The 10,240-nt window shown below is 59.2% G+C and overlaps 1 protein-coding gene across 1 annotated transcript; it reads right to left on the bottom strand.

The window, feature by feature from the left end:
• Nucleotides 1-818: 818 nt before the first annotated feature.
• On the bottom strand, nucleotides 819-5,935 carry LCN15 (lipocalin 15). Its single transcript, XM_036261643.1, has 7 exons — nucleotides 5,797-5,935; nucleotides 5,303-5,442; nucleotides 5,148-5,218; nucleotides 4,848-4,958; nucleotides 4,162-4,263; nucleotides 3,689-3,766; nucleotides 819-966 (listed from the first exon to the last, which is right to left on the bottom strand). Exons 1-6 carry the CDS (start codon nucleotides 5,896-5,898, stop codon nucleotides 3,732-3,734), a joined length of 561 nt encoding a protein of 186 aa, XP_036117536.1. The 5' UTR covers nucleotides 5,899-5,935; the 3' UTR covers nucleotides 819-966; nucleotides 3,689-3,731.
• Nucleotides 5,936-10,240: the final 4,305 nt, after the last annotated feature.

The raw sequence follows: 10,240 nt of genomic DNA, 5'->3' as shown, positions 1-10,240 counted from the left end.
GCCCAGTCTCTGGGGGACCAGGAGCAGGATGAGGACAGATGCCCTCGGGGCCCACTGCTTCCGGCTCCAGTCCTGCGGGGGCTGCACCGCCCGGAGCAATGAAGCGGGACCTCCAGCGCCTTCCTGCCCGCCCCACGTCTGCCCCTTTGAAGTGTGTGCTCTGGACGGAACCCAGCGTTCAGAGTTCCTGCAGGAGGGCTCCAGGCACAGTGTCCGGGGCGACCATGGTGGCAGGGGCCCCGGGGAGGGCTCTCCTTCCCCCACATCTCATCGACGGTCAGCACAGAGCCCAGGCCCTGGAGCCTGGCCACTGGGCCTGAACCCCCAGCTTGGCCCCTTGCGGGGCAAGTCGCAGCCCTCTGCATGCCCCAGCTTCCAGGTCTGTGAAACAAGAAACGCAACAGGCTCACTGCGCGTGTCCAGCAGCCCACCATGGGCTACGCTGGAGGCGAGGGCTTGGAGTGCACTGGCCACCACCGTGACCCGTTACCAGGCCTTCCAGAGGGTTACACGTGTGCCCAAGGTCCAGGTCACATGGGTGGGGGCAGCGAAGCCCCAGAGCCACGCGGCTCGGCTTCTAGCTCCTCCCGCAGAGCCCGGCAGCGGGCTGGGCTCCACAGGGTGGGAACCCATGGGGGTCGAGCCAGTGGGTGCTAGATGCTGCCTGGGGGTACAGCCCCCCCACAGGTGCCAGGAAGAGCCCAGCAGCCAGAATCCCCTTCACACCCACCTCCTTGCCTCAGTTTCCCCAAGGCCGAGACGGGGCCCACTGTGCTCCCCCTGAAGGCATCTCCAAAGAAGTGAGCCTGGAGCCAACAGAATGTGTTTATTGAGTAGAAGGGGGAGGCCCAGGGAGACAGCCCCCTGGGGATGAGGTGGGCATGAGGAGGGGGACAAGGCCAGGAAAAGAGGGAGAGCCGAGGGTCTGGACAACTTGGGGTGACGAGGCCTGTTACTCCGCTTGCCCTGCACAGAGAGGAAAGGCATGGTCACTCCACCCACCCACTCACTCGGCAAACATCCCTCGGACGCCCCAGCTGCCGTACACACTGCAGGGCACCACCCCCCAGTTCACGCGTCACCCACAGGCCCGTCTGAGCTATTCTGCCGCCCAAACTTCTGCAAATGTGGAAACAGCCCCCCACCGCTCCCCTGGAGCCCCGGGGCTGTCCTCCTGCCCAGTGTGCTGGGGCCCCAGCCTCGCTGGCTGGCTGGCTGGCTGGCTGGCATAGGGGCTGGGGTGGAAGAAAGCCCCAGAATGGCCAGGAAACACCACAAAGCCGCAGATCGGCACCTGAGCGGTGGTCCCCGGGAGGCGCTTGACCCCCAAAGCCGCCTTTTCTTTGTGAGATTATCTGGGGGTGGGGTACAGAGCGGGAGGACAGGCTCACAGTCCCCACGGGGAGAACCCTCTGGGTTTGACTTGGTTCTGTACCCCCAGTACGGCTTCTGAAACAAGCACACTCGTGACGGGAGACAGCGCCGGGATGCGGGGAGCGTCAGACCCACGACAAGCGAAAACAGCCCAGATGTCCCCATCGCCTCTGGGCAATAGCCAGGACAGCCGTGAGGGACACAGGGAACACTGATGCAGGGTAAGGGGCCCCAGGCACCACCACTGCCAGGGAAGGTCCGAGGCTTGCCTCCTGATGCTGCTCACTGTTCTGCCACATCCATTATTCATTTTTTTTTTTTTTTTATCCTCACCAGAGGACATTTTTCCATTTTTTTGTTCAGATAGAGTGGGAGGGAGAGAGAAGAAGAGAGAGAGAGAGAAACATCGATGTGAAAGGGACACATCGAGTGGCTGCCACCCACACGACCAACCAGGGCCGGGGACAAACTGCAACCGAGATACGTGCCCTTAGCGGGAACCGAACCCGGGTCTCTCAATACCGCAGGCCGACGCTCCAACCGCTGCGCCAAACCGGCCAGGGCTTCATTGTTTTATTTAGGTTCCCAGATTCTTCACCGTAAACTTGGGTAAGGGGCACAAAGCTTCCCTAGTGTCTACTTTGGGTGAAGGTGTCCCCCAGAGCCCACCGGCCTCCATGTCCCAAGGGCTCCTGGGGACCCAGCCCTGTTCTGGCAGCGAGCAAGGATCGCTCATGGGACCCTCAGGAAGAGGACGAGGACCCAGGCCATCCCAAGGCAGGGCCCCACGCCCAGGAGGTGAGCCGGGGCACATGAGGACATAGGGTGCACTGGGTTGGCAGGGTTCCCCCAACATTCAAGTCCACCTGGAACTCTGTATGTAAACTTTTTGGAAATAGGGTCTTTCAGAAATATTTAGCTAAGGATCTCAAAATGAGATCACCCAGGATTTAGAGTGGGCCTCACAACCAATGACAGGTGTCCTTATAAGAAGAAGGAAAATTGCCCAGCCTGTGTGGCTCAGTGGATTGAGCATCATCCCCATGGACTGAGAGGTCCCAGTTCCATTCCTGGTTAGAGCACATGCTGGGGGTTCAGGATCGATCCCCAGTAGGGGTCGTGCAGGAGGCAGCCAATAACTGTTTCTCTCTCACATTGATGTTTCTATCTCTCCCTTCTTCTCTCTCTAAAAAAATCAATAAAAGCCAGGCCGGTGTGGCTCAGTGGTTGAGCTTCGACCCCTGCACCAAGAGGTTGCCACTTTGATTCCCGGTCAGGGCACATGCCCAGGTTGTGGGCCAAATCCCCAGTGGGGGCATGCAGGAGGTGGCAAGTCTATGTTCTCTCTCATTGATGTCTCTCTCTCTCCTTCTCCCTTCCTCTCTCTCTAAAATCAATAAAGAAAAAAGAATTTTTAATCAATAAAAACATATTTAGCTCTGGCTGGTTTTGTTCAATGGTTAGAGCGTCGGCCCATGGACCAGAGAGGCCCAGGTTCGGTTCCTGCTAGGGGCATGTGCCTCAGTTGCAGTTTGTCCCCGGCCTGGTTGGGGTCATGTGGGTGGCAGCTAGTCAATGTGTCTCTCTCACATCGATGTTTCTCTCCCTCTCTCTTTCTCCCTCCCACTCTATCAGAAGACAAATGCAAAAAAAAAAAAAAAAAAATGTTCTCAGGTGAGGATAAAAAAAAATATATTTAAAAAAAGAAAAGAGGCCCGGCTGGTGTGGCTCAGTGGTTGAGCATCGACCCATGCACCAGGAGGTCGCCAATTCGATTCCCAGGCAGGGCACATGCCCAGGTTGTGGGCCCGATCCCCCGTGGAGGGCATGCAGGAGGAGGCCAATCAATGTGTTCGCTCATCGATGTTTCTATCTCTCTCTCCCGCTCCCTTCCTCTCTCTCTCTAAAATCAATAAAAAGGAAAAAAATGTCTAAAAAAAAAAAAGAGGGAAATTTGGATAGACACACAGAGTGAAGACGGCCATGTGACAATGGACGCAGACATGGCAGTGATGTGTCCACAAGCCAAGGGACGCAAGAGTGCGGCACCCCCAGGAGCTGGGCCAGGTGGGCTTCTCCTCCGGAGCCCCTGGGAAAGCAGCCCTGCCCGCCCTTGGCTTTGGACCTGTGGCCCCAGAACTGAGAGGGACAATGTCTCCTGTTTTAAGCTCCCCGTTTGTGAGTTGTTACGGCAGGCGGGAAATCAGTGGGGGCTTCCTGGAAGAGGTGATGTGGAAGCACAAAACCCAGGCAGAAGAACACAGAGCGGAGTTGGTGGGGAAGCCACCAGGCCCTGCAGGACGGGAGGGCTTACCCTGTCCTCCCCCCGGGAAGGGCCGAGGTGGGCCTCCGGGCTGTCAGGGGGCCTCCTTGCCCGCCGAGGAGCACGCATCTGAGGGAAGAAGGGCAGTCCCTGAGAGGCTGCGCTGGGGAACAGCGCCCTCGGCTTTTTGCAGCCCCCCCCCCGAGTGTGTGGGGATGGGTACAGCCACCCCCAGAGGGTGGAACTGAAAGACTCTCCCTCCTGAGCTCCCCACAATCTCTCCCTTGGGGTGTGTTGGGGGAAGAAGCGGCTGTGGGCAGGAGTGGCTGGAGGTGCTGCCAGCCCAGCCCCTGGCAGGAAACTCGGGCGACCAGAGACCGGCTGCACGCGGACTTGGCGGGGGTGGGATCTGGTCGGGGCGGGGCCTGGGCGGGACCTGGGCGGGGTTTAGCCGGGGCGGGGCCTGAGTGGGGCGGGGCCTGGGTGGGGCGGGGCCTAGCCGGAGGCAGTGCTTGGCGGGGTACCTGACTTCGGCAGCACAACCTTCATGTCCTTCGCAAGCCCCACGGTGGGGTAGAAGTCCTGGAAGGCCGTCAGGGCCTGGGGGCTCGCTTCCTGGGTCCGGCCTGGGGCAGAGCAGGGCCCTCGTGAACCCCGAGGCTCGCGGAGGAGAGGGGGAGAGACGGGTGTCTTCTGCTCTCTTCTTTGAGGGCTGCCACCCGCGGTGGGGCAGGCTGAGCCCGAAAGCCCCTGCCTGGCTGAGCGGCCAGTGGGGACTGGGATTGGCCCAGAGGGGCGCCTCTCCCAATTCACACCGGGGTGTCCAGGAGGTTGGGAACTCAGCTCTTCCCCCTGGCCATGCTCCCCTAGGCTGTCCCCTCCCCCAGGCATCTTTTCCTGCGGCTGCCAAGGGCCACCCTCTCGCCCTAACCTCAGCCGCGCTACCCTGGGGAGCTGCGCTCTGCCCACACCTCGGAAATGAAAGCCCGATGGGGTCTCAGCCCTGGTTCAAGTTCTCAGCAGCCCGGAAGATGGGTCCCCACCCTCAGAGGCCCCTCCAGCCAACCCCTACCTATCCAAAGCCCTGTTCAGCCCCTGCCTCACCCGCACCTGGTCCTTGCGGGCCCAGACTTGGGAGTGTGTGACCAGGAGGGGGAAGGAAGATGGGGACTGGGCGGGGCCTGGGGGGCTGGGGCTGGAGGGGCCTCACTGTAGAGCTGCACCATAGTGCTGAGCGCGCCCTCCAGCTCCTTGTAGATGTAGACCACGGCGAAGGAGCTGTAGTCCGTGTCCACCACGCGCACGTCCAGGTAGCCCAAAGCTGCGGGGGGAGAGAGCTGCTGGGACCCGGGTGACCCCCACCCACACTGACCTCTGCTGCAGTGGCGAAGGAGAGGGACAGGAGGAGGAACAGGAGATGGCTTTGGAGGGGGGATCCTGGGACAGTCCCATTATCACCCCCATGGAGAATCGGCATCAGGTGCCTCTAAGGTGGTGGGGCGGGACCTACCTGGGGCTCTGAAGTGTCCCTCGGAGCCCACCTTCAGGTACTCAGCATCCATTCGGTTACAGCCGTCAGCCCTGGAGGTACACAGCCCATTCCCTCTGGGAAGCTGCCCAGGCTCACCCTGCCCTGCCAGCTGCACCCAGCCCCACTGGGCTCACCAGGGGAACTCCATGTGGACGCTGAGGTTGCCCTCCCCCGTGGCCGTGACGGCACTGGTGGACATCAGCAGGTGGTCCTTCCTGTCCAGGTAGACCTTGCAGTCGGAGACCATGGCCACCACGTACCAGAGGCCTGAGAACTGTGAGGTAGTTCAGTGACTGGCAGGCGAAAGGGCCCAGGAGCACAAGCCAACAACCCAGAACCAGAACTTGTCTGAAACTACACAGCCAGCGTGTCCACCCGTTGGCTCTGCGACCAGGGTGAACGAGAGCCCTGTCTGCATTTAGCTGTGCAAGTCACATCACCACTGTGAAATGGGTCAGTAATCACCCCCACAGGGTGCTTTCAGGGTTCCATAGAGAGCACGTGGAAAGGCAGCATGAGGCCCGAGCCCAGCAGGTGGAGACAGCTCCTACCGTTACCCTGTCGCTGTGGTTTTCAGCAGAAGCTCAGTCCCCAGCCCCCCACAGCACAGCACGGAGGCCTCCAGTACCTTCTTGGCATCAAATTCTGGTTGCACCAGGACCTCAGCCCAAGCTGTGGACACCCAGAGCAGCACCAGAACCCGGCCTCGGAGGAGAGACTTCATCCTCATGCCTGTGCCTGGCTCCTGGCACCATGTCTGAGCCCAGCAGGCCGGGCCCTTATAGCGTAGCCAGCAGCTGACTCACCAGATCAGCAGGTTGGGGCGTGAAAGGCATTTGGTCTCCGGAAACCCCAGGCTTCCTTTGTCCATTGTGTGGCACAATCACCCAAGTGTCCCCGCCGGCTCCAGGGATCATTTCCTGGAGGGCTCCAGAAAGCTGGGCTTTCACCCGACTCCTCCAAGCTGTGGATTTGTCCCCCTAACCTGCCAGGTAGTCCTGGGGGCCCACGCAGAGACTGTTGTGGCCTGCAGGGACTCAGACCCTCAGCACCTCTGTCCACCTCGGGTCTGGCTGGGGCTGGGGGCCCAGGGCCCTTGGGGTTGCTGCTGGGAAGCAGTCAGGCTCAGGTTTGTTCTAGCCAACGGGCCCCCACTCAGGGCCTGGGTCCCCCACTGTCCTCACTCCCTCTGCTCCCCACTGGTCAGGCCTCTGGACCTCATCAAGGGGCAAAGCCTGTGCCAGGGCAGCTGTGATAGAGGTGGCATCAGAGGCCTGAGCGACCCGCACTCCAGACCCCCACTACCCCCTCGAAGGCACCAGCTGGGCCTCCAGCAACAGGTCTGGAGGGCGGGGCTGAGCTGCCACTTAGGATGGATTATGGTCTCCAGACCTTATCACTGGTTGCATAAGCATTTGGGCAGCAGTGTCGCCAGGCAGGCACCACCAGCTGGCGAGGGCTTGAGGTGCCCTGGCCTCTGCAGGTGATGTCTTGTGTCCATGCAGAGTGCCCAGGGACACCGTGCCAGGGGCAGCACGTGGCCTCGGGGCACACCACCCAGATGCCCCAAGGTCCCTGGGGAGGACCAATGCTCAGAGCGGAAGGGCGTCCGGGTGGGAGAAGTCCCTGGTCTCCACGGAGGGAGGAGTAGCCAAGGTCCCTGCTTGCTGCCTCCACAGGGTTTCAGGAGGCACCTGCTCTCAACCAGGCCCCAGAGCTACAGGATAGACCAGTCAAGGGCTTCCCGTGAAAATATTCACAAGACACATCTAATAAAGGACTTAGACCCAGAATGTACAAAGAATTCTCAAGACTCGGTAACAAAAACAAACCACCCAATTAAAACAAAACAAAACAAAACAAAACGACAAAATGATTTATTTGTTGTTAATCCTCACCTGAGGATATTTTTTCCATTGAGTTTTAGAGAGAGTGGAAGGGAAGGAGGGAGAGAGAGAGCAACATCAATGTGAGAGGGGCCAAGGATTAAACCTGCAACATAGGCACGTGCCCTTGACTGGGAATCGATCCTGTGACCCTTCAGTGCACAGACTGACGCTCTAACCACGGAGCAACACCAGCCAGACCAGGAGAAAATGATTTAAAGAGACATTTCACCAAAGAACACACTCGGATGGAAAATAAACACATGAAAAAGTGTTCAACGTCATTTGTCCCAGGGAGAGACAAATGGAGACCACCCGGGACACACCTACACACCTGTGGGAATAGCAGCATGTTTTCATTTTTTAGCTTTTTTTTTGTTAATCCTCAACAAGAATATTTTTCCATTGATTTTTAAAGAGAGTGAAGGGAGGGAGGGCGGGAGGAAGGGTGGGAGAGAGAGAGAGAGAGAGAGAGAAACATCGATGTGAGAGAGACACATCAATTGGTTGCCTTCTGAACGACCCAGAGGTGGAACCTGCATCCCAGGCACGTGCCCTTGACTGGGAATTGAACCTGAGATGCTCTGGTTCACAGGCTGACACTAACCACTGAGCACACCGGCCAGAGCATGGCAGCATGTTTTGACACGAACACCGCTGGGCTGAGTGGGGAGGTGGAGCAGCCCCCGGGAAACCGCTTGGCAGGTTCCTGTAAAGCTCTGTCCAGTTTAACGATCACATACCTAGGTATTCACCACGGAGAAATAAAACACACAAAACCCATGCATGGGAGTCGATGGGACTTTATTCACAAGCACTGAGAAGTGGAACAACCGTGGGTCTCCGGGAATAGATGACCGAGCTGCAGCCTCCATGTGATGGGCACTTTTCAGGAACAAAAGGAAGAAATTGTGGGGTCACACAGCAACTTGGATAAATCCCACACCCCGTACGCTGAGAGAAGCCAGAGTGGAAGGCCACAGACCTGGATCCTTTTTCTAGGACCTTCTAGACAAGGCAAACCCATAGAGACAGAAAGCTGCTCCACGGTTGCTGGGGGTGAGGTGGGGGAGTAACTGACGACAAGGGGCATGCAGAGCCTTTTGGGATGATGGGCCGTGGTGGTCACATGATTGTGTCTAAACTTATAAAAAGGGTGACTTCCGCCCTGGCCGGTTTGGCTCAGCGGTTAGAGCGTCGGCCTGCGGTCCTGAGAGACCCGGGTTCGGTTCCCGCTAAGGGCATGTACCTCGGTTGCAGTTTGTCCCCGGCCCTGGTGGGTCGTGCGGGTGGCAGCCACTCGGTGTGTTCCTTTCACATCGATGTTTCTCTCTATCTGTTCCTCTCTCTCCCTCCCACTCTACCTGAACGAAAAAATGGAAAAATGTCCTCGGGTGAGGATAAAAAAAAAAAAAAAAAAAAAGGGTGACTTCCACTGTATGTAACTGGTACCTTAATTTTTGTAAGCGTATATGTAAGCTACATGTGTATATAAAGTTGTCCCCCAATGCTGCCTCTTGGGTAAAGAGCAGGATGGCTTGAAGGAGTATAAGTCCCCGGCTACAAATCCAGAGCGCCAGGGAAGGGGTGGGGGCGGGGATGGGGCAGGACAGACATCAGACCTCCCAGCACAATGCCAGAGTGTAAAGTTTCGGTCCTTTCCTGGGTAGCAGGGATCAAGGGACAAATGACTGGGTTCTCCTGCTAATCCGGGAGCCCGTACCCTTCCAGCAATCTCCTATTGGCAAGGTGCCTGCGAGTCCCTCCCACCACCCTCACGTATCCACTTATGCAACTCCTGGTGTACACATAGGCACACCACACAGCCTGCAGGGTGGAGGGGCCCCTCCTGGAACCAGGCACCCAGTCCCCTGCGGGCTTGCACAAGAAGAAACATCCAGGAGAGCAAGAAGCCCCCCCCCCAAGTCAGTGGGCTTCAGTGGAGCCTTCAGGACAGAGAAGGGAGGTGGCCTCTGGTCCCTATCTGGCCCATGTGGTGGGGACCCCAGCAGCATTTCCAAAAAGCTTCCTAAGGCGCCCAGAGGTGAGACCCTGGGAGAGGCTTCAGCCCTCCCAACCCCGCCTGTTCACTCTACTGGTCAGCACTGGGGGCTCACAGCCCAGACAGAAGGCTGTGTGCTGGGAGGCAGGCAGGACAGAGGGCTCTGGTGGAGTCCAGCTCCAGGGACCAAGCTGGCGCCCTGTCTCTCTCCAGGGGAGAAAGACACCAGGGGCTGCAGCCCCTCTGGTTGAAAATGTTCCCGGACTGCGGAGTGCGTTCCTCACCCTGTAGTTCCAGATCCTGGGACCTCTGGGCTGGGCTCGGAACAGGAGAGCAGAAGGACCCTGGGGCCCAAGAAGGCCCTGCAGGGAGGGCTCACCTGCACCTGCCCACCAGCCCAGCCTTGGGGCCAAACTGACTTAGGGGATCCCAGGGGCCCACCCAGTACCCCCCTGCCTCACCCCCGCCTAGCACAACGACGAGTTTTGTTTTCCTGGTCTGTCTCCCGGCTCTGTTCACCTGTCTGCTCCTTGAGCGCAGGGGCTCTAAGTCTTCCGTGGGTTCCCCACCTCCTAGCACAGAACTCCTAGCACCAAGTATGGGTTTATAGCATTTTGGGAATTAATCTGCGAAATAATCTTTTGATACATCATTCCACCGTGGTCGTTTCCAAGAGATTGAACCCCTAAAGCAAAGTCCCATCCCAACACATAATTCTATCAATAATCATTACTCCTCCGCGAGTCGACGTGAGGCAGGGTGACCAAGGCCGGGCTCGTGATGGGGATGAGGTGGCCAGTGTACGCCTGCGGCCCCGCAGGTCACAGAGCCCGGGATGCACGACGCGCCGGGTTCCGCCCCTTCTCCCGGGCCCGCCCTCGGTTCTCCGCTCTGCCGGGTCCACCTGAGCCTGCGCAGGCCCCGCCCCCTCCTCCAGACCCCGCCCGACTCTGCGCGGCCCCGCCCCTCCTCCAGACCCCGCCCGACTCTGCGCAGGCCCCGCCCCCTCCTCCAGACCCCGCCCGACTCTGCGCAGGCCCCGCCCCCTCCTCCAGACCCCGCCCGACTCTGCGCAGGCCTGCCCGCCCCCTTCGCCTTCGCCTGCGCAGATTGGCCCGCAAGGCCCCGCCCCTTCCTACTCCGCCCCGCCCCGATCCGGCCCGACCCCTCCGCCCGCGCCTGCG

This window comes from Molossus molossus, unplaced genomic scaffold, assembly GCF_014108415.1.
Source record: "Molossus molossus isolate mMolMol1 unplaced genomic scaffold, mMolMol1.p scaffold_m16_p_14, whole genome shotgun sequence".
Lineage (NCBI taxonomy): Eukaryota > Metazoa > Chordata > Mammalia > Chiroptera > Molossidae > Molossus > Molossus molossus.
The sequence above is the reverse complement of the archived record's forward strand: the minus strand, read 5'-3'. Positions and strand labels throughout refer to the sequence as shown.

Excerpts from the sequence above, each read along its gene's own strand:
- LCN15 (XM_036261643.1), bottom strand. The coding sequence starts at position 5,898 with ATGAGGATGAAGTCTCTCCTCCGAGGCCGGGTTCTGGTGCTGCTCTGG. Across the intron at positions 5,219-5,302 it reads GTCCACATGGAGTTCCCCTG|GGCTGACGGCTGTAACCGAA; the intron begins GTGAGCCCAGTG and ends GTGTACCTCCAG. Across the intron at positions 4,959-5,147 it reads GGGACACTTCAGAGCCCCAG|CTTTGGGCTACCTGGACGTG; the intron begins GTAGGTCCCGCC and ends CTCCCCCCGCAG.